Source organism: Phyllopteryx taeniolatus, chromosome 9 (assembly GCF_024500385.1).
Source record: "Phyllopteryx taeniolatus isolate TA_2022b chromosome 9, UOR_Ptae_1.2, whole genome shotgun sequence".
NCBI classification, from domain to species: Eukaryota; Metazoa; Chordata; class Actinopteri; order Syngnathiformes; family Syngnathidae; genus Phyllopteryx; species Phyllopteryx taeniolatus.
Window position 1 is genome coordinate 12729415 of NC_084510.1, and position 24500 is coordinate 12753914.

Below are 24500 nucleotides of genomic sequence, written 5' to 3' on the forward strand. Positions count from 1 at the left end.
GATGGCGACCAGGCAGCCGGAATAGGCTCTAGCTTACCCATGGCCATGACTTTAATGAGGAAAAGCCATATATAAAATGGATAGAGGGATCTATTTTACAGGATCAGCTCTGTAGTCATACCACTCATAGTTAAATAAAGGTAATTGTCAAATAGCGAAATAGTAGGAAATAGATTTAGTTTATTTGGGGATTTCTATTGACTCTGTGACAATTGTATGTTCCTTTGACTGCAACATTCTCTTGTACTTTTGGGTAATCGACTGCAAAGCCTAAACAGATATCTAATCCAACTTTATTCATAGAGCACATGTAAAACATCAGAGTAGACCAAACTGCTTAACAAACATTAAAAACCACAAATTAAGACACAATTAAAATCACAAGTGCAAATCCAAATTTAAAACCCAATAGATTGGCTGTCAGGTTATACCCCACCTCTCGCCCGCAGTTAGCTGGGATAGCCTCCAGCATACCCGTGACCCGAATGAGGATAAGCGGTGTGGAAAATGGTTGGATGGATAAAACATAGATGTTAAAAAGGTAATAACAACATGACGATAACAATACAATAACAGACTAAAGCTGACATTCATACTCGGTTAAAATGCCAGGGATAGCAAGTGTCTCTTTAAAATGAATTTAAATACAGTACTGGAAGGTTAGAGGCCTGATGAAAGGAGCAGCTTATTCCATCTATCCATCCATTTTCAATACCAGTGATTCCCGACCACTCTTCTGTGGCTCATTGGTTTACCAGGAGAAATCATCGAGTGTGCTGCGGGAAATTAATTCATCCATCCATTCTCAACACCGGTTATCCTGTTCAGGATCACGGGGCGCTGGAGCCTATCCCAGCTAACATTGGGCGAAAGGCGGACTACACCCTGAACTGGTTGCCAGTCGGTCACAGGGCACATATAGACACAGACAACCATTCGCACTCACATTCAGACCGTTACTGAGTGGCAACTGAACCCACGCTGCCCGCACCAAAGTCAGGCGAGTGTACCACTACACCATCAGTGACATGTAGGAAATTATCTAATTTAATTTAATTGGTCCAAAAATAAATATTAATTTGCTAGAAGTAATGTCTCTTTGCTCATGTATTTATACCACCAATGTATAATGACAGGCTGAACAATGAAATGGTCTTCCACGAGAATAGCAGAAAGTAAATTTAACCTGTGTATCTACCTGTTGCCATTCATACAACAGAACATTCATTTTGTGTTGTACTAAACAGGCCCAGATTTCACACAAAGTCAATACATTTGTGACTAACTAGTGACAAGATCATCATTATTCCAGTATCCGGAATATGCTCTTTGTGACATTTGTCTGGAGTTGTGCTGTGTGATTTTGCAAATGTACATGTGCCCGGCACGGTGGATGACTGGTTAGCACATCTGCCTCACAGTTCTGGGGACCGGGGTTCAAATCCCGGCCCCGCCTGTGTGGCGTTAGCATGTTCTCCCCGTGCCTGGGTGGGTTTTCTCCGGGCACTCCGGTTTCCTCCTACATCCCAAAAACATGCGTGGTAGGTTGATTGAAGACTCTAAATTGCCCATAAGTGTGAATGTGAGTGCGAATGGTTGTTTGTTTCTATGTGCCCTGCGATTGGCTGGCGACCAGTTCATGGTGTACCCCGCGTCTCGCCCGAAGACTGCTGGGATAGGCTCCAGCACGCCCACGACCCTAGTGAGGATAAGCGGTAAACAAAATGGATGGATGGACAACGTGTGCCTTAGCTCAATAAAGTTTTGGAAATGCTGTTCTGTAGGGCTTCTTCTCATTTGGGTCACATGTGAGCAGGAGCCTGTCCGAGGTAACTTTGGGCCAGAGACTGGGTACATCCTGGACTGTTTGCCAGCCAACTGCAGTGGACATAGACAAAACAACTTTTCACACTCACACTGAAACCGATAGATTTAAATTATTCAATTAATGAATTGCCAATATACTGATTACCTGTGTTTTTGTGTGCGTTGGCAGTTTCGGAGGTGATCTCTGAGCTCCAGGCCTTGCAGCCCAGCCTTCACGACTTTGAAGTGCGCGCTGTGGTTGGCCGCGGTCGCTTTGGCAAGGTCCAAGTGGTACGGGAGAAGGCAACCGGGGATTTTTGTGCCCTAAAAGTAATGGAAAAGACAGTTTTACGCTCTCAAGAAAATGTAAGTACTGAACTGTAATTCGTTGTTTTTAATGTGATTTTTCACCTTTCTTTATATAGCTCGATTAGACATTTTTCATCATGACAACATGCGCTGTCCTCAATTTTGGTCAGAATTGGTCATAAAATCATTCATCCTGATGTAGTTTATTCCTCCTCCATGGTTGCAATGAAAAACATTCATTAGTGCAAGAAATTGTCAACCTTTCACTGCTGGGCTGAAGAATGTCAGTTGTAGTGTTCAGGATGGTGACTGTATGGTGAAATGGATGAATATTACTTTTTTCTAAGAAGCATGAATGTTTTCTTAAAAAGTAATCTCTCTCCTCCTTTTCCCCCTCACTGCAATATTTTTGCTATTTTTTTTATGAGTGAAAAATCTGCTGTCTCTCTATTTCTACCGCTATGGAAAGAGGATTATTAATCATCTACCAGCTAGTATTAAGTGCTTTGCAACTAAATGCAATTTTTGATAAATGTCTTCATAGTATTGTTTGAATGTCAGTCGTTCTGGTCTAAGCCCATTAACTCTGAGAAAAAACTACAATAGAACCATGTCAAATGTCAAATATCACAAAACGTTTGAGGCACAACTTTCTGGAAAAATGTGCCTCAAAAGTCAAACTAAACTTAATTTTCAATGTTTTGGTTTTTCTATGGGATTTTGTGACGCAACCACAGTAGGGTGCCAGTGATGGCAAGGAGGAAAAGTGGAATGATTATTCATAGAATCATGAATACAACTTGCTGCGACATCAGAAACACCAGATGTACCATATGAACAATTCACTTCAGTGTGTAGTGTTGAAGATTTTAATGTAGCCTCAGTTCAGTACTCCCTCCACCTCCCCTCTGGCCAAATCCAAGTCCCTCGTCGGCGTGCATGCGCAAGTCACCAACTGGCTTTACCGTGGTCATCTTGTATCATCTACTTTGCCATTTTCATCCCGTCTTGTTCACCGGTAAGTAAAAATAAAGAGATGTTGTCCTATTGAATATAAGTGGAAAACTATCCCGTGACATATTTAGAAATTTAGATTCTTGCAAAAAATTGTACCAAAACTTTCACATTTTCATATATAAAAAATGTTGACCTGTCGCAAAAGCATTGTTACCAAACCCATTTTTACAGTAACTTGACGAATAGCTAAACATACTATTATCCTTGACTTCTGCTTTCAAAACAAGTTATCCATCAATTTGTTGTGTATGTGTAGGTAATATGATGAGCCAATTAAACATTTATTTCCAGTCATAGCGGCCATCTGAGGGAATTTGTAACTACAATTTGGGCCGTAACAAAAATTTGTTTAACACCTCTGTGTGTAAATGTACAATATGTGTACCAGAAAGAAAACAGAAAAAAAGATACCGTATTTATTCATTATTTTTTGTTGATAGGATGGGTATGAGGGAATTTTTTTTACTTGTTTAAATGGCTTTTATCTGTGGACATCAGAAAGAAAAGATGCAATATGTGTAACAACACAAAGCCAGTTTGACAAACAAAATCTAATCACCATGTCCTGCTTTTCAGGAGAGAGTTGACAGACTGACTTTAGAGTAATCACAAATTGTGATAAATAAATTTCTGCGACGTGACCCCAGCTCCATGTTTTGACGTCCACCACGAGACATCTTCGGAAGCTCCTCCAACTCTTCAGCCCCTGATCAATGCAATGGTGTTTGCCATAACAGCAGAAACATGACAAACCTCATGGACACCATCTTGGACGAGGGAGTTTTACGCCTAGCCAGACGAATGTGGAATAACATCCGATGAGCTGACGACCTTTGTGACCCTGGAGAGAACAACAGACAAATCTGCCTATCGCCAGTATGTAATTTGGAAAATCCCCAAGGACATTATATAGGATTCAGACAATGAGGAACCACATTTCATATTTTCCAAAGCATTGCTCCAGTAAAGATGTTTATACTATATTACTTTATAAATATTTGCACATCCATTTGCACTTTATTTGTTAAATTTACTTCCAAAAATGTCTGGACATTTACCTCCACAATTTTGAAATTGTTCAATTGTTATAAATAAAGAACTGAAAATGAATGGGTCCGGTCCTTCTTCACAATTGCCACTCACGAAATGTAACACTTTGATTTCTATCTCCTTCCAGTCTAGCGCAACGGCGTTAGGGTCTTCAGCCACGTAGTTGCCAGCCGCACTTTGTGGGGCGAGGAGGGGGAAAAAACATTTGATGACTAAAGTCAGCCAAAGCAGCACAATTAAAAGGCCTGCTGATTTTCAACGCAGGCAAGGGAGTGAAAATTGTCCCGGCGGTGTGGCTGCTGGTCATTACGCTGGGACTCAGAGGCTGCTTTTCTGCAGCCCTTCAGAGCGTGTGCAATGAAAGAGTGTGCCATGAGTGAGAGCCCATACGTATTTGATTGACAGCTGAAAGTCAGTGAAGTGGGGTTTCAGAGCAGTCAGCGACATGCCCACAGTGTCTGGAAGCTGAAAGAATGTCTTAATTCTTGACCACCAGCCTGATTTCAAAATTCAAATAGTTTGCCTTTTTTAATTCATTCATTCATTGTTCGGATTGTCAACAAATTCACAATACTCTTCTCTGTGGTGTGTCAAATTTACAAGACAGTTTTGGCCTCTTTGATTCACCTTTAATCTGTCAATTTCTTTGTGATTACTCGATGAATCGGATAAAAACAAAATGTCCATACCTTTATTCAAAAACAACATTATTTCAAATTGACAGTGCATTAAATGCACAAACATAAATTGATTATTATTCAGTAACTCATTTGGTCAGAAAAACGTCAGGAAAAAAAGGGGAAAATATCGATCATTGTTTTTCAAAGTAAAAGCAGATGTTTTCAAATCTCATATTTTGATTAAACACAAAGATAATCAGTATTATTTAATTGAGGACTACAGAAAACTGAGAATGTTTACTGGTGAGAGGCTGAAATTATGAGGATTTGGACAATTTTAACTACTTATCTCAATTGTTGCAATCAAAGAAAATCCCACTGCAGGAGGCTGTGGAGTCAAACACATCATTTCACTGTATGTGACTAACACAACAGATCACAGACAGAATAGTACATGAATTGTGACAGGACGAGAAGTGAGCAATAAATGAGCAACTGCTGGAATGTGCAAGAAATGTCTTGTTCAAGCAACAGATGTCTGTTATTGACGTATTAAATCTGGGGTGTCAAACTCAAATTCACGGTAGGTCAAAATTAAAAATTGGGACAACGTCGTGGGCCAAACTCAATATTTAATGAAAAATTACTGCGATGTGCATGTTTCCCTTCTCTGCAGAAATGTAGCGTTAAAATTTATTATGACAACAAACTGAAATTTTGCTTAAACTGAATCTGGAATAAACAAACTTTAATATTATAAACACACGAGAAATCAAATTTGCGATAAAAGACATCAGTGGTATTTGTTGTGTTGTATTTAAATAGATAACATGAATTCTTCTGTCTCTCTATCTTCTATTTATCTATCTCCAACTACCTTTCTTTTTTATGTAAATCTTTTTTCAAAGGCCAACAACAATACAACCCAAAAAACAAGTACGTCCTTCAATAAAAACCCAAACTTCAAACTATTTGATTTCTTGCATATTGTGCACCCCATTTGATTCAGGTGGTTTTTCATGAAGAGGAGCGAAGAATTCTGTCTTTGAACTGCAGTCCCTGGATCCCGCAGCTCTTCTGTGCTTTCCAGGATGAAGATCACGTCTATTTGGTGAGACTGTATTTTTACCGTTAACAACTCCAACTAACATGGCTGTTTTTACCACCATTACTATCATACTGGATTCATAAATTCAACCCTCAGTTGCAACTGTAGCTTAATATTTAACCTTCACAGAATCATCAGGCGTTGTTATTATGTGATTTAAAGTGGTCAAGCAATGAACATGTTAGGCCACACCGTTCCGTCAGTGGGCCAATTATATACTGTAAATGAAATGTTCATTACATACATTACAGACAAAATATTTAATTACATTAGATAATTTCAGTTTATATTTCACATTCAAAATCATTCAAAATCTCATTTAATTTTTATTTTTTTATTTTCTTTGTAACTTTAATCGATAAATACAGTACAACTCAGAATGTGTTGTCTGTGTTTTGAAACTAGCCCCTTCCCGTCTTCGGCTATCCGTTCGTCCTCCGTACAATATAAATTATCCAAATTGATACTGTAAACATCCATCCATCCATATTCGATACTGCTTTTCCTTATTAGGGTCACGAGTGAGCTGGAGCTGAATTTCAGCTGACTTTGGGCTAGAGGCGAGGTACTCCCTGGACTTGTCACCATTCAATTGCAGATGAACATACATATATTGCAAAGTGTTTATGAATTGCTGCTTGTATATACGTTGTACATTATATTCTCCAGTCACAGGCTCTCTGTGTTTTAGAAGTGTAGATTTGAGTTGTGTGACTGATGTGCAACTTTTAAATCCTTAAAAAAACAAAACAATTAACACAACAGTCACCCTTTGAGGGGGGGTAACTGTTGGTCTCTGTAACTCTGCCAATAGAGTCACATGGGGCTGAGCACATGTTATGTGCATATTCTCCACGTGCTTGCAAGGGTTTTCTCCGGGTACTCCGGCTTCCTCCCACATTCCAAAAACATGCATGGTAGGTTAATTCAGTGGTTCCCAATGTGGGGGCGCAGAGCAATTGCAAGGGGGGCGCGGGATGAATGAATGAATGAATGAAAACATTGCATTAATAGCAATGTTGAATATTTAAAAAACAAAACCTGTTACACTGAACATAATTACATAGTTAAGGTACTTGAAAATTTATGGCAGTTCACCTTTTCAAAAAATGGTGAGGTTTGTATTAATAACATGGTAATATATCCATTGCAGTTATTTCACACATTGTAATTATTGCAATCTTCTTCTTTTCCTTTCGGCTTGTCCCGTTAGGGGTCGCCACAGCGCGTCATCCTTTTCCATGAGAGCCTATCTCCTGCATCCTCCTCTCGAACACCAACTGCCATCATGTCTTCCCTCACGACATCCATCAACCTTCTCTTTGGTCTTCCTCTAGCTTTCTTGCCTGGCAGTTCCATCCTCATCATCCTTCTACCAATATACTCACTCTCTCTCCTCTGGACGTGTCCAAACCATTGAAGTCTGCTCTCTCTAACTTTGTCTCCAAAACATCGAACCTTGGCTGTCCCTCTGATGAGCTCATTTCTAATTTTATCCAACCTGGTCACTCCGAGAGCGAACCTCAACATCTTCATTTCCGCCACCTCCAGCTCTGCTTCCTGTTTTCTCTTCAGTGCCACTGTCTCTAATCCATACATCATGGCTGGCCTCACCACTGTTTTATAAACTTTGCCCTTCATCCTAGCAGAGACTCTTCTGTCACATAACACACCTGACACCTTCCTCCACCCGTTCCAACCTGCTTGGACCCGTTTCTTCACTTCCTGACCACACTCACCATTGCTCTGGACGGTTGACCCCAAGTATTTAAAGTCCTCTACCCTTGCCATTTCTTCTCCCTGTAGCCTCATTCTTCCCCCACCACCCCTCTCATTCATGCACATATATTCTGTTTTACTTCGGCTAATCTTCATTCCTCTTCTTTCCAGTGCATGCCTCCATCTTTCTAACTGTTCCTCCAGCTGCTCCCTGCTTTCACTGCAGATCACAATGTCATCTGCAAACATCATGGTCCACGGGGATTCCAGTCTAACCTCATCTGTCAGCCTATCCATCACCACTGCAAAAAGGAAGGGGCTCAGGGCTGATCCCTGATGCAGTCCCACGTCCACCTTAAATTCTTCTGTCACACCGACAGCACACCTCACCGCTGTTCTGCTGCCCTCGTACATGTCCTGTATTATTCTAACATACTTCTCTGCCACTCCAGACTTCCGCATGCAGTACCACAGTTCCTCTCTGGGTACTCTGTCATAGGCTTTCTCTAGATCTACAAAGACACAATGTAGCTCCTTCTGACCTTCTCTGTACTTTTCCATCAACATCCTCAAGGCAAATAATGCATCTGTGGTACTCTTTCTAAGCATGAAACCATACTGTTGCTCGCAAATACTCACTTCTGTCCTGAGTCTAGCCTCCACTACTCTTTCCCATAACTTCATTGTGTGGCTCATCAACTTTATTCCTCTATAGTTGCCACAGCTCTGCACATCACCTTTGTTCTTAAAAATGGGCACCAGTACACTTTTCCTCCATTCCTCAGGCATCTTCTCACGCACTAGAATTCTATTGAACAAGCTGGTCAAAAACTCCACAGCCACCTCTCCTAGATGCTTCCATACCTCCACAGGAATGTCATCAGGACCAACTGCCTTTCCATTTTTCATTCTCTTTAATGCCTTTCTAACTTCCCCCTTACTAATCATTGCCACTTCCTGGTCCACCACACTTGCCTCTTCTACTCTCCCTTCTCTATCATTTTCCTCATTCATCAACTCCTCGAAGTATTCTTTCCATCTACCTAGCACACTGCTGGCACCAGTCAACATATTTCCATCTCTATCCTTAATCACCCTAACCTGCTGCACATCCTTCCCATCTCTATCCCTCTGTCTGGCCAGCCTGTATAGATCCTTTTCTCCTTCTTTAGTGTCCAACCTGCCATACATGTCATCATATGCCTCTTGTTTTGCCTTTGGCACCTCTACCTTTGCCCTGTGTCGCATCTCAATGTATTCTTTTCGCCTCTCCTCGGTCCTCTCAGTGTCCCACTTCTTCTTAGCTAACCGTTTTCCTTGTATGATTTCCTGTACTGTGAGGTTCCACCACCAAGTCTCCTTCTCTACTTTCCTGCCAGAAGATACACCAAGTACTCACCTGCCTGCTTCTCTGATCACCTTGGCTGCAGTGGTCCAGTCTTCTGGAAGCTCTTCCCGTCCACCGAGATCCTGTATCACCTCTTCCCGAAAAGCTGCACAACACTCGTCCTGTCTCAGCTTCCACCACATGGTTCTCTTCTCTGCCTTTGTCTTCCTAATTTTCCTCCCCACCACCAGAGTCATCTTACACACCACCATCCTATGCTGTCTAGCCACACTCTCCCCTACCACTACCTTACAGTTGGTAACCTCCTTCAGATTACATCGTCTGCACAAGATGTAATCCACCTGTGTGCTTCTACCTCCGCTCTTGTAGGTCACCCTATGTTCGTGCCTCTTCTGGAAAAAAGTGTTCACTACAGCCATTTGCATCCTTGTTGCAAAGTCTACCACCATCTGTCCCTCCAAGTTCCTTTCCTGGATACCGTACTTACCCATCACTTCTTCATCACCCTTATTACCTTCACCAACATGTCCATTACAATCTGCACCAATTACGACTCCCTCTCTGTCTGGGATGCTCAGAACTACATCATCTAGCTCCTTCCAGAATTTCTCTTTCACCTCTAGGTCACATCCTACCTGTGGGGCATAGCCACTAATCACATTACACATAACACCCTCAATTTCAAATTTCAGCCTCATCACTCGATCTGATACTCTTTTCACCTCCAAGACATTCTTAGCCAACTCTTCTATTAAAATAACCCCGACTCCATTTCTCTTCCCATCTACACCATGGTAAAATAATTTAAACACTCCCCCTAAACTTCTAGCCTTACTGCCTTTCCACCTGGTCTCCTGGACACACAATATATCAACCTTTCTCCGAATCATCATGTCAACCAACTCCCGAGATTTTCCTGTCATAGTCCCAACATTCAAAGTCCCCACATTCAGTTCTAGGCTCTGTGTTTTCCTCTTCTCTTTCTGCCGAAGAACCCGCTTTCCACCTCCTCTTCTTCTTCTTCTTTGACTTCGACTTCGACTTCGACCCACAGTAGCTGAATTTCCAACAGCGCCCTGCAGGTTGACGGCGCCGGTGGCGGACGTTGTTAACCCGGGCCACGACCGATCCGGTATGGAATTCTTTGGATGAACGCTCATATTTGTTTGGCAAGGTTTTAAGCCGGATGCCCTTCCTGACGCAACCCTCTGCATTTATCCGGGCTTGGGACCGGCCTACAGTTTGCACTGACTTGTGCCCCCCATAGGGCTGCATTACATTGTAATTATTGCAATGTGTGAAATAAATGCCCAAAAAATCTTATGAATCATTGGGGGCCCCAGCAGAGACAGTTTGGGAACCACTGGGTTAATTGAAAATCAAATTGCCTATAGGTGTGAGTATAAGTATTGGTTGTTTGTCAATTGACCCCAGCTCACCCATGACCATGAAAATGGATGGATACATTCACGTGCAGTTTAGTTTGGAATTGAAATAATAATAATAGTTCTATAATATAAATACAGTATGAAAACCTTCAAACTAATACGCTGAGGAGCAGTCAAAACAAAGATCAGACTTATAACTGTCTCTTGAGGAAGTGCACCTCAAATAGATGACGTTGAATCATTAGTTGAGCTCAGTGATAATTGAAAGGAATATAAATACAGTATATGATAAACGGTTTGAGCGTGACAGTGAAAAGGTACAATTTTGCCCAAAACCTCTTTAGTTCCATGTCCACATGGTGTATCAGAATGCAGGTACCATGCTTTTGTTAAGGCTACTATTTTTCCATTTTTCTTTCACAGCTATGAGTTTCAGTCTGTCTGATCAGTCAGAATAATACATGAGTTACTCCAGGAAGGAACCTGAAGTGTGCAATGCGAGCAACTTGTATCAAGAAGCAATGCTTTCGTGTTGGAGGACAAAAATAATCCTCCTGAAAAATTGTCACTTTTTTTTTTGTTCTTGTTTTTGTTACATTAAAAATGTCCTCATGGCTTCGACACATCGGACACGTTGATTTCCTTTAGGTAATTAACAAATATTAAAAACACTTGTGCTATTTGAAAAAATGTAGTAGTGTCAGTAAAGCTGACTAGACGTGGGCCTAACGTGTGGCGATTTTTACTGATTGGTAAAATTACCAATCAATTTTTATATTGACATTGGATTGATTGACAATACTAGAGAGAGTGCTATTGTACAGTATTCATCTTAATCCCTGTCAGAATTGTTAAACCAAGTGAACCTTCACATGTTCATCATGTCCGCCTCCATTCTCCCTGCGTGCGTTCTCTTTACTGCGCCTCTGTCTCACCCTGCTCCCCAGCAGAGCATGAGGGAAAATACAAAGCATCCATCTCTATCCGTGTTAGAGAGGCTCCCAGTCTCCCTGTTGCTAGGTAACACAGCAAAATGCTCCTGCTCATTCAGAATTGCAGACCATTCATGCACTAGGGGCTCTCATCTGTTATGGCTATAATGGTTGCCGCCTTATAGCTGAAATCAGTTTGAACAAGTCTTTCATCACTGCTTGCAGACAACAGAGGCTAGAAATGGAAAGCCACATTTAGATTTACACTTGCAAACTTGTAGACTTTGTTGTGTACTGACTTGATGCTTATGACACAGACGCACTCGCTATGCAGCAATTGGCCCTTTGTGTCATTTTTTTTTAAGACCATTCGTTTGACTGCAGTGGGACAGCTAATCTGCCGCCACATCTGACGTTACATAATCTATAATGAAAGCCACCCATAATCCTAAACAGAAATGTGCTTTGATCACACACGTGGTTCTAATGTTTTTTCTAAATATAGTCCCGCTTATGGGCATTTAGAGATGTAACTTCGACTTGTGATAGCTGTATATTTTAGTCACAAACAAACCAGACCCAAATACAGATTACACTGGTGTGTTTTTGTTTTCTGACTACATGCAATTGTGTGTTTAGACAATGGAGTACTTGCCAGGCGGCGACCTTCTGTCTCTGCTCAACCGATATGAGGAGCAGTTTGACGAGTCCATGGCTCAGTTCTATTTGGCGGAGCTGGTGGAGGCCATTCATGCTGTCCACCAGCTGGGCTATGTCCACAGGTGAGGCACTATGTGACTATTGTGGCATTCGATTCAAGGTTTTAATAGCAGAGCCACAGTTGTTTGTTCTAATCTAATGTCAGGAGCCTGACAGAAAACCTGCAAGTTTACATTTATTTGTTGAATGGGTATTTTTCTAGATGGAAATCAAATAACATGCATTTAATGTAGCATGAAATGGAAAAGGACTTGACAAAAGACTTTGGGAAGTTGTGTTGGAAAGAGTAATTAAAGAATGTTCTGAATTTTCAATTCAAAATTATTCATATCTTTGACAATTTTGAAAAAAAATTATATTCTGAAGGACCCTGGTATTCTCAAGCATTGTAAATCCATTTTACATTTAGAACATTACCTGTATTGAAGGGATGATTAATTTTGGACATGGAATGTTTCGTCAAAATTTAGAAAAATAAATGGAGAATCTCAACACTCTCGTCTTTTGCCACTTTCTTGTGTCATTAGCAGTGAAAAGATATCTATTCACCAAACAGGAATTCACTGACTAAAATTTGCCCTTGGTATGATTAATGTTGGGGATCAATGTATGTGTACTTATGGATAGTGGAATGTACAACATAGTAGTGGAACACATGTTACAGAAATGGTCCAGCCGCCAACTCTATGAAAGCAATCTTTTCTAACATAACCCCTTGCAGAGATATCAAGCCCGAGAACGTTGTCATTGATCGGACTGGTCACATTAAGCTGGTAGACTTTGGATCCGCTGCCAGGCTCACGGCTAACAAAACGGTGAATGGATTATAAAATTTGCTCTGTGTGTTCATGACTTTATTGTTGATGCGTTTGTCATTGTGATTTATCTTCCTTCAGGTGGCTGTTCCCACAGTCCCAGTGGGAACCCAAGACTTCCTCTCCCCTGAGGTCCTGGCGGCCATGAATGGGGGGCCTCACAGCACCTATGGCGTGGAGTGTGACTGGTGGTCCCTCGGGGTCATAGCCTATGACATGATCTATTCTAGGCTGCCTTTCTCTGATGGCACATCAACGCGGACCATCCACAACATCCTCAACTTCCAGGTTCTGAACATTTGGAAACACTCTGGAATTTGCCACATAGACAAAAGTATGGGGGCAAGCCTCTAAATTTTTTTTATTGATCAGTGATTGGGCTACATCCCTTTGTTTTTTTGTTTTTTTAAGTTTCTGACCTCAACGGCATCAAATACATTTGGGGTGAGATTGTGAGCCATGCAGGTCCTGTCATTCGACAACAGTGATCTGACAAATGTTCAACTCGAGGAATGAACACAAATTCTCACTGTTATGGGGAGAAAAACTAGTGTCCAGTGATATATTTCATTTCATTTTTAGTTCTTGCAGGGTTAATGGCCAGATGTCCCAATATGGTTTGCTTATCAATGGTATGTATGACTTGCCTGCCTTTAGCATTTTCTGAAGATTCCAGAGGAGCCACGCACCAGTAAACGGTTTGTTGACCTGGTGCTTGGTTTGCTGTGTGGAGCTAAAGAACGTCTGGGATTCCAAGGACTCAGATGCCACTCGTTTTTTTCCAGCTTGGACTGGAACAATTTACGACAAGGTGAGGATGTTCGCCCTTGACAAGCTGTGGTTTTTTTAATTTTATGCCAACTGAAACAAATCGTATTACATCAGGCCCCCACGAATACCGAAAATCCGCGGCTAATTGACCCTCATTATAATTGCATTGAAGAAAAAAAATATATACATTTTAAGACCCAAACATTCTTGAATAAGTGAGGATAAACCACCAATAAGCGTTTTTAGGGTTGGTTCCTCCCCAAAAAGAGGGTTAGGGTTAGAAGAAACTTGGGAAAAAAATTGGGGGAGGTGGGGGTCTTCAAATAGGTGAATCCACAGGTGCCGAACCGCGAGTATGGATATGCTCCAGCTCAAACACGACCCTAATGAGGACAAGCGCTATACAAAATGGATAAATGGATGATGTGTGAGTGGTATTGAAGATCGAAATGTCTGTTCTAGCTGTTGGCAAAGATCCATCTTTGTCCTGAGGTGGAAATTGGGAGGTGAAAGAGGCCAGAAGCAAAGCAAAGGGAATTAAGTCCAAGTTTTCATGTTGCGTTAACAAACAAAAAAAAATAATCAATGCAGGACGGATTGCATTGATAAAAGAACATAATGCTGCTTTGGATAACAGAGAATGACGAAGAGGTTGACATTTTCAGCTGAGCATCTGACAAAATCACACAACATGCAGATTGAGCTTTATGTGACAAAATCACACACAACATTCACACTAATTAACATTTTCAGTCAAGTGTAGTCACATTAGAATGCATAACAATGCTCTTAATCCCAAATGTGTACGCTTTTTGGAATACCTCATATTTTGAGATTAATCAACATTTGTTTTTAGTATTCTGACATTATTACCAAACATTCTCACTCTCTCTTCTTCTCAAACATTCTCATCTTTGCTGAATTTTAACGTAATGTGTTTAGAATCCACACTATCATCTGCAGACTAGCGGCTAATGTTTTGACTAATTTATCTTTATGCGCCAATGGAAGAATATTTTAGTTTGTTTTGATTTTTTATTGCATTCCATTAAATAATTAATGAACAGTATAAAAAGAAAGCACGTACATGAATGTAAAATGTCTCCCTATGTATTTATTGAGAGGATGCAGATTGAGTTTTGTGCTTCAGCTCTGGTTTAAAATGAGAAGCTTGCTCTGCTGCAGTGAGACAGGGCAAGTGAGCATAAGAGAGAGAGCGTGAGTGCAAGGAGGGAAGGACAGAGGCACCATGTGCATCAACGTGCGATTTACCGCACTCTCGGCGCACACCATGCTGCGAGGTTCCTCCTCCCCTCCATCTTTCCTCTGTCTCCACCACCCCTTTTTTTAAACTAGCCTCGCCACCTCTGAAAACATTTTCCCTGCCCTTTTTCGCTCCCTACTCTAATTCTCTGCCCCCGACAGTTCTCCCACCTTTTGTTCCTGCGTTGCATGCTGAAGATGACACCTCTAATTTTGAGGAGCCGGAGCTGGCAGCCCCCCGGCCAGCCTCAGCATCCAAGCGAGGAGTTCCCCCCGTGGGCTTCCAGGGCGAGAATCTCCCCTTTCTAGGATGGTTCTTCAGCAGAGCGCTGACAACATTGGCCAAATCTGAGTAAGTTTAATCTGTTTATTATGCACTGTTTGTCTTTTTTTTTTTAAACAAAATGCCTATTTTATCCTGTGGACCTCTTGCATACGCCCACCTTAATACACCTTTATTAATTTAAGACCACATGCTACCATCTGCAGTTGCTGTGCCTTCACATTTCTCATTACCGTGACTACAAATTCCAGGTAGCGTGGTTTTAGGTGACTGGGCACTTGGCTTGTCATTAGTGTCGTGCCGTTGAGGCCAAAATGGGTTGGGCCATATGCTGTGCGAGATAGAATAAACAAGAGAGGGGATTAGTTAATCTGTGTGTGTTGTTTCCTTTACTGCGTTTGTGTGTGTGTGTGTGTGTGTGTGTGTGTGTTTTGAGAATGCATGTCGTTGATACGACGCCCAGGGAGTGCAAATTCATGGGTCAGAGGCTCTGAGCTGTTGTTATCTTGCCATCGGTGCTGATTGGTATGCAGCTGAGTGTGTCAATGAGGTTCGCTGAAAGGTGGAACCCCATACATACACACGCACACATAGACACACACACTCACACACATGCACACACAGTAACATTCCCGTCCTCTCTACTGTTGTTGTTGCTTAACGGCATCCTGAATACAGCATGGGGTTTGGGAACATAATTATCCATTATGCTGTTTGACTTTTTAACTTCTGGTAATCCAAAAGGACATGTTTGATTCTAGCATCCCATGCCAGCTTGATCATGCTGAAGACTGCGGATCATGACAGCTGCAGTAACAGAAAGGAAGGAAACAGCCTTAGCAGATTAGACAGCAAAAGGGATGAGAGCTCAGATTGGGGGAGAGCATCTATTTCTATGGTGACCACTCTGGTGTTTTTCTCCCCGAATTCCCCACCCCCATCTTTACTGTTCTCATTGCCTCATCTTATTCTCTCCATCATTGTCTCTTTCTCTTTGCCTTACACCAGCAGTTATGTTTTGTCTTCGTCTGTAAACTACTCATATATTTTGCTCCAGTTGATTAAGTAGAGATAGGCGCGCCTAGGATGTGTCACATTAGTGTGTGGGCACAAGCATATGCGTATAGACTCTCAGGAAAAAAAGAGAGCGAATTGAGCCCAAGAACGCTCGGCATAATGATAATGTTAATAATGTGGTTTGGGGGTTTGTAGAATCCTTCTTTTGTTGTCTTTTTTGTTTTGGTGAATGCTTCTGACTGCTCATTAGTACAACTCAACAAAATGCCCTAAGCAGCATGCCTCAAACTCATAAAATATACGCTGTGGTTTACTACAGTGTTTGGGGGGGTGCAGCAGCTTGTATGACGTTTTATTTATGTTAAACTTTTTAGAATACTTAATAACTTTGAATTTTTAAATAAAAATTAAAGGTATGTGTTTATTTTATTTTTGTTAACTCATGAATGAAATTTGGTGGAACAATGTCCTTGGTCAAAATGACATGGTAAATTGTCCAACATTTAAACCATCAGGTCAAATAGCCATGAATGAATACAGCCAGATGGCCATGGTTGGAGCTTTCATGGTCCCACGGGGAATGATCCCTGATCATTGAGATCAGCTGAGTTTCCAAGTGGTCATGAGCCTTCCTCAACATCTCCCCTAACATTGAACTAATATATCTCCTCTTGGATAAAACAGTCTATGTATGATTCAGTAAGCTTACCAACTCCCAGATATTCTCTTCTAATAACTGAAAATATCTATATTTTTATGTCTAAAACTCAATGTGAATATCTTGGTGGAGTATTTCTCCCGCACAAAAGTCATTCAAGCATGCCATATTAATGGGCCTTGCTTTTTGAACTGTGTCACAGTCATCCTGGAACAGTGCCTTTTCCAAACTGTTCGCACAAAGTTGGAATCCTAAAATTGTCCAAAATGATTTACATTACATGCATTTAATGTAGCATGCATCCATTTTCGGTGGCTCAAAACTATTCAAACATTTGAGATAATTGTAAATAAAACCTTGGTTTTAAATACTTGGATGAACTGTATTTAGGCAGTATTTCTTTTGCGTACCACTAGAGAGAATCCACGGACCACACTTTCAGAATCATTGACATTGTGAATAGTGACAAATGTGGTGTTTATGGAGGTGTTCCTCATTTCATAGTGTGTCGGTAATTATATGTAATATAACATAATGTTACAAATTGACTCAAATCACCTTTTTTGTAAAGATATGTCTGTTTGCTTTATGTTTTAGGTGTGTATTACCCACACACTTTGTAAGTAACATTTCTATTTGGCTTGAAAATAATTATTGATGTGTTGTTGACTCCAGGGCAGTGTCTGTAGGCCTCAACTCTCCTGCTAAGACCAACTCCATGGAAAAGAAGCTCCACCTTAAAAGCAAGGAATTACAAGAAACCCAAGACAAATGTCACAAGGTAAAACTTTTGCTGGTGGTATAATTCTAATATGTTACACAGGTGTGTACGCTGCGCCGCCCGTTGGTTCAGACAAACGATTTTCCTGTTAGGTGTTTGCATTTTATTGATCTTTAACATTTTCTTTTCATTAAAACACTGTTTGTCACCTCACCTTGAAAAATACTCACTTATTTTACAATACATCTTTGAAAAGCAGAAAGCATAAGGTGTAACGCTCATTTAAAATCAGACAGGCTTGGTTACAAAAGAAACAATGTTCACCTGTTTGAAAATCCACGAAATTGTCCGACACATTGTCAGTAGGAAATAAAATCCTTAGAGGGTTTCAGGATTGATTTCCAACTTTTTCCAACACAGTGCGGCTTAATCACACAATTGCAGTTAAAAATATCCCAACGACTGCAACACTAGTCGCATAATAGCAGTTTTCTTGATTAGAAAAGAAACAATGTTCACCTGTTTGAAAATCCACAAAATTGTCCGACACATTGTCAGTAAGAAATAAAATCCTTAGACGGTTTCAGGAGTGACTTCCAACTGTTTCCAACACAGTGTGGCATTATCGCGCAATTGCAGTTAAAAATATCCCAACTACTGCAACACTCATCAGATAATAGCAGTTTTCATGATGTCAGAGCTATTAGAGCCGGAGGTGACCTGAAATTATGCAGAGGTTGCTGCCTCCAAATTTTATATGCTGGAAACACCATGGCAACTTTCGTGACAAACAACACCAACGCATGAGGATAATGTCATATTTCACCTTGCATTTTCCCAATAGGGATTATAGTAAAATTGTTTTTAAATTTCCATATTGAACAATTATGTAGTGAACATAAAAATCCGAACAGATTGTTAGCAATTTTTGTTTCTGAGAGAACAGTTTTGTGAAACATTCGCAGTTAGTTGAAATATAAATGTGATTGGGATTGGTTGCTTTTGGACACCTTTTCCTGTTTCAAATCACCACTTTTTAGTGCACATTCTTGAGATTTTCACCTCTGTTATGGAAATATCTTCTAATAAATAAATGTATCAATGTACAGAGCACAAAAGGTTGACTTTTTTTATTCAAAGGTTGATAATGGTCACCGAGTATGCATGTTGAATAAAATTTGCAAGCTCTCTGAAGAGCTTCAGTCATTTCACCTTCCAATAAGCCAGTAAGATAGAATGGGGCAATCCTAAAAGTGATACCCCTCTAAGCGTTGGTGTTTATGACCTCTTTTTTTGTTTGTTGTCAGTTAGCCCCCTATAAATGGAGACACTCTTCCAAAGTGTCCTTTATCAGCTAACAGTTGGGTCATAACTCAGTACCTGTCCCCTCTAGATAACCTAAACCTCCTTGTTGTTGATTTACTTACATGGGAACTGAACACAGTGCATGCTGGGTGGCTGCAGCTCCACAGGGTCACACAAAGGGGCACACAGAATGCATAAACATTTGTCAAACACTGCCAAAGTCTCTCTAGTTGAACATGGGTGCTTAACAACCCATTTAGTATCGGATGATATGTATACATTTTTTTTTTTTTAAAAGACCGGTAACTGCAAACATAATACTGAATAATAGCATTTTTCATTAGAACCTCATTATTATAACAATGGTCAAATCATCTAGATACAAAATGTGTCCATTTCCACACAGTGATACATTTTAATCTACAAATAAAGGATTTTATTCATTGAACCTGTCATGTATTCAGATGGAGCAGGAGATCTCCAGGTTCCAACGCAAAATGACTGATCTAGAGTCAGTCCTCCACCAGAAAGATGTGGAGTTGAAGGCCTCCGAGACACAAAGGAGCATCCTCGAGCAAGACCTCGCCACCTACATTACGGAGTGCAGTGTGAGTCATACAGCACACAACAAATTTCTCTGTAGATGTGAGAGAATCCCTCCAGACATTTTGAGTTACACAAACATCCTCTGATATGTCCTCTGAAAAAAAGCTGAATTACCTCAGTAAAATCTTTTGGATTTCCAGAAGTCATGGTAATGTAAAAACTTTGAGTGGCAAAACATAATTCTGCAAGTCAGGCTCAAACCTCCATCATTACTCATTAAATACAGAGGAAATTCAAATAAAACCTTAAAACAGGGGTGTCAAACTCATTTTAGCTCAGGGGCCACATGGAAAAAAATCTATTCCTAAGTGGACCGGACCGGTAAAATCATGGTTCTGTATGACTTAAAAACAACAACTTCAGATTGTTTTCTTTGTTTTAATACGGTCCAAAATAGTACAAGCACAACATCACTATTAATCATAAAACACTTCAAGTTTTTTTTAAATTCTAAGGAAAAAGATCACACAAACACACAATGCTTCAGTGATTCACAGAACTGTATCACAGAACTATATCAGGGTGTCATTTCTTAGATAGAAATGTAGATAAAAATAATGAAACCCTATTCCCCAAAGAAGTGCAAGAACCACAGAGTCACCAATCAAGAATAGGTTAAATATACAAATCAAATCAATTAAAAACAATAGCACATCAACATAAAAACATAAACCTAAAGCTGGAGCCTGAGGACAGTGTGTCCAAAATAGTACAAGCACAACATCACTATTTATCATAAAACACCAATTTATTTGAAAATTCTGAGGACAAAGAACACACAATGCCTCAATGATTAACAGAAGTATATCACAGATCACAGAACTATATCAGGTTGTCTCATGCAGAACTTTAAGTAGGGTTGCATTATTTGACTCCTGATACCTGGCATCTTTTAGCTTTCACCAGCGCGATCAATATCAGGCGTCAGATCCTGAGTGGCAGCCAACTTCAGGATGTGATTCAAGTGCTTGAGAGAAAACTTGCTCACAAAGATATGTGGTTCCAAACATGCACAACAGTTTTGCAGCAAGGGTTCTCGAGTTGGGGTAATCTAGCAAGAGATTCTGACAAAATGTCTCCAAGCCAGCTGCGGCAAATTTTCCCTTCAAATCTGAGTCTCACTGCAAGTCTATTATTTCAAGTTGGATGTTGACGGGCAGATCAGAGGGATTCACGGTGAATGGCAAGCAAAAAACTTTTTTAGTCTTTCTCCAGTTCACCAAAAATCTGAAAGCGTTGTTCAAACTCCCGTAACAGTCCCGTTATTTTATCTTCTAACCACTTCATTTCTGCCACATGTTGGGTCACGCACACATTTTTCAGACAGGGGAAGTTAGCTGCATCAACACCGGCGACTCCAGCAATGACAGCTTCAACTCGAAAGTGCGTATACTGAGGGGCACGGTCGAACGCCTTCTCCAAGTCCACAAAACACATGTAGACTGGTTGGGCAAACTCCCATGCACCCTTGAAGACCCTGCCGAGGGTGTAAAGCTGGTCCACTGTTCCACGGCCAGCACGAAAACCACACTGCTCCTCCTGAATCTGAGATTCAACTTCCCGACGGACCCTCCTCTCCGTCACTCCTGAATAGACCTTATCAGGGAGCCTAAGGAGTGTGATCCCCCTGTAGTTGGAACACACCCTCCAGTCCCCTTTCTTAAAAAGGGGGCCCACCACCCCAGACTGCCAATCCAGAGGCACTGTCCCCGATATCCACGCGATGTTGCAGATGTGTGTGAACCAGGACAGCCCTACAACATCCAGAGCCTTTAGGAACTCCGGGCGAATCTCATCCACCCCCAGGGCCTTGCCACCGAGGAGCTTTTTAACAATAGCTTTTTTTAGCAATAAAAACTGCTGTTTGGTGCATAGGCACAAACAACAGTCAGGACCAGTCCCCCCACCCGAAGGCGGAGGGAGGCTACCCTCTCGTCCACCGGGGTGAACTCCAATGTACAGGCACCAAACCAGGGGGCCATAAGTATACCCACAACTGCTCGGCGCCTCTCACCGTGGGCAACTCCAGAGTGGAAGAGAGTCCAACCCCTCTCAAGAGGACTGGTAAAAGGTGGCATGCCCTCTCCAGGTCGGGGATGAGATCCTGCCCCAAGTGGAGGAGTTCAAATATCTTGGGGTCTTGTTCACGAGTGAGGGAAGAATGGAACGAAAGATCGGCAGGCGTATCGGAGCAGCGTCTGTAGTCGTGGACTTTGTAGCTGTCCGTTGTGGTAAAGAAGAAGCCAAGAGGCGAAGCTCTCAATTTAACGGTCGATCTACGTTCCTACCCTCACCTATGGTCACGAGCTGTGGGTCGTGACCGAAAGAACAATTTTCTACATAGGGTGTCTGGGCTCTCCCTTAGAGATAGCGTGCGAAGCTCTGTCATCCGGGAGGAGCTCAGAGTAGAGCCGCTGCTCCTCCACATTGAGAGGAGCCAGATGAGGTGGCTGGGGCATCTGATTCGGATGCCTGCCGTACGCCTCCCCGGTGAGGTGTTCCGGTCACGTCACATCGGGAGAAGACCCCGGGGATGACCCAGGACACGCTGGAGAGACTACGTCTCTCGGCATCAATGATGCCAGCTTTCGCGAAAGCTCGGACAACGGTCAAAGCAGATACCTTAGCCCAAGCATCCACAAACCATTCACATATAGTGGCGTAACTCGCCCGGCGTTGCCTCCCTGTCTTAGTAAAGCTGTGTTCGCCATCTGTCATCCACTGCTCCCACGCCCCTCATTTCACTTTGAACGCCCTGTTTACACGGATGTCCAGCGGTTCGTCAAGCCTCCCGGAATGATGGCAAGCCCCGGGTTATTGCACTCAGTCGAATGGTGACTGTAGAGACGCTTCTCCCGGCTGTTCTTTGCTCATTAATTCATTGCTCAATTTGGTCTTCCATTTCGGGTCACCTCGCCTTATTTCTAGTTTTTCTTTTTTTTCCGCGGAAACTCAGCTTCGTCTTCTTGACTTGGCGAAGCTCGTTTTCCTGCTTCCTCCACTTGCGAACCATGGATTCGTTGATCAGTATAAACAATTTGCTTGCTTAACACAATTGCTATCCAGTGGATGAAATTAGAACGGCAGTTTCTTTCATTGAAATTTATTGCAGCTCATTTTTATACTTTTACTAAATCATCTCGTGGGCCAGATTAAAGCCATTTGCGGGTCTGATCCGACCCGCGGGCTGTACGTTTGGCACCCCTGCCTTAAAACCAAACCGTGCTCTCTAAAAGTTGTTTCACAAAATGGTCTACCTGTACTTTGGTGCCCTTTACCAAATAAATATTACTTTGAGCTGTGATCTGTGTGCATGCTGTGTTTCCAGAGCCTAAAGCGGAGCCTTGAGGAGGCACGTGTGGAAGTCTCTCGAGAAGATGACAAAGCCATGCAGCTGCTGCACGACATCCGTGAGCAGAGCAACAAGCTGCAGGAAATTAAAGAGCAAGTATGTATAGTAGTTACATCATCCTTTCTCCTATTCAATATAAATAAACGTGTGATTCAGTTTTCTAGGTTAGCTAAGAAAATGAGTATAAAAATGACCGACTTGAAAAAAAAAAAAATCTGTCAAATCTATCCATTCAAATGGGAAATAACTGTTTGCCTTTACCCGTAGTAATGAAATGGTGGAAGTTGCAGTGCAACGATGCACCTTATCAGCAATACTCAGGCAGGGCATCACCTCTGAGGGTTCCCTTGTTCTACGTTCTGTAATCACAAAGGTCATCCCTGCAGATGGCATCACTGGAAGGTACAAAAATGGAGACTTTGATCATTAATCAAGATGATGCTTGCCTGCAGTTGTCTCCAGGGGAAAATAGGCACAATGATTCCCAATTTAGCATCAGAGGATACTGTACACATTTAACTGAGAAATACAGTACATTACAAATATCCTCATAGTCATGAAGGAAACCAATCATCCCACCTCAAAAAAATTGATCAAGATCAAGCAAAATGTTCTGAAATGTGTTTCTGCTTGATTCCTCATTGAAGCATAGCAGAATTAGCCATCATAGATTATATAAAAGGTTTAATCTGCCTTTCTATGTTAGCTTTGATTTGTTTTTTTTGTGTGGGTGAACAGTTATTGCTGCAGTGCACTGCAGCTTCTATAGCCCGCTACACAATGTAACAAAGTCAACACATCTTTGTCTGTAAAGCAGGAGAGCAGCTCACTTTTTTTCATGCTTTTCCAAATGAGCCTCTGAAATTCTTTTTCACACTGTTGCACACAATTTATAATAAATGCACACAAAGCATTAAATGCCAGCTTATAATATAAGGGGCCTAAAGAGAAGTACCGGTACTTGCGTGAGTCATTATACAAGACACAAAGTTTGAAAATAACGATTACTCAGTGCAGTTAGCATTGGAATCCTTTATTTCTGCCTTTATTAATTTAAAAATATGTTTATTTATTTTAGTTGTTATTTGTGGGGGTATAGGACTACACCACAATGGTACTGAATGTGTATATTTCTCAAATTTGTTCTCCTTATTTAGCTATGTGTGAAGGGGGAAACTGTGGTACAACCGCAATAATAAATATACATGAAATTAATGCTTTTTGACATTGTCACTCTAAAGCTTTTTCATCTCTGTGATAGCACAGACGATGAAAGTTTTGATGCAGTTTTTTTTATTGGGTACACGAGATTGTGTTACGGTTGTGTTGTTTTAGGAGTACCATGCCCAGCTGGAGGAGATGCAAGTGACCATCAGACAGCTGGAGGAGGACCTGTCAGCTGCCCGCCGCCGCAGTGACCTCTACGAATCGGAACTTAGAGACTCAAGACAAACCAGCGAGGAACTCAAACGGAAAGCTGTAGAATACCAGCAGAGGATTCAGAAGGTACACTAGCCAATAAATGTGCAGTATACGGTAAAACACAGTGCTGCTTCTCGTCTTATTTCACTGCAGTTATTAGAAATTGGATCAAATAATCTTAATCAAGCTTTATTCTTCCAGGCTAAAGAGCAGGGTAAAGCAGAGGTAGAGGAGCTTCTTTCCAAACTGGAAAAGGTAAAGTGAGACTCA

General features: G+C 41.4%; 1 protein-coding gene across 10 annotated transcripts in view; it reads left to right on the forward strand.

Annotated features, from left to right (window-relative positions):
• cita (citron rho-interacting serine/threonine kinase a) overlaps positions 1–24500 on the forward strand; it is a 64829-nt gene that overhangs the window by 3012 nt on the left and 37317 nt on the right. For all 10 annotated transcript variants that reach the window (XM_061785569.1, XM_061785572.1, XM_061785571.1 and 7 more), the window contains exons 4-15: positions 1997–2172; positions 5812–5913; positions 11937–12079; positions 12739–12832; positions 12914–13120; positions 13490–13643; positions 15029–15218; positions 17500–17605; positions 19315–19458; positions 22785–22904; positions 24144–24314; positions 24432–24485. In XM_061785569.1, coding sequence (XP_061641553.1) covers positions 1997–2172; positions 5812–5913; positions 11937–12079; positions 12739–12832; positions 12914–13120; positions 13490–13643; positions 15029–15218; positions 17500–17605; positions 19315–19458; positions 22785–22904; positions 24144–24314; positions 24432–24485 — 1661 coding nt within the window. The remainder of the gene's footprint in view (positions 1–1996; positions 2173–5811; positions 5914–11936; positions 12080–12738; positions 12833–12913; positions 13121–13489; positions 13644–15028; positions 15219–17499; positions 17606–19314; positions 19459–22784; positions 22905–24143; positions 24315–24431; positions 24486–24500) is intronic.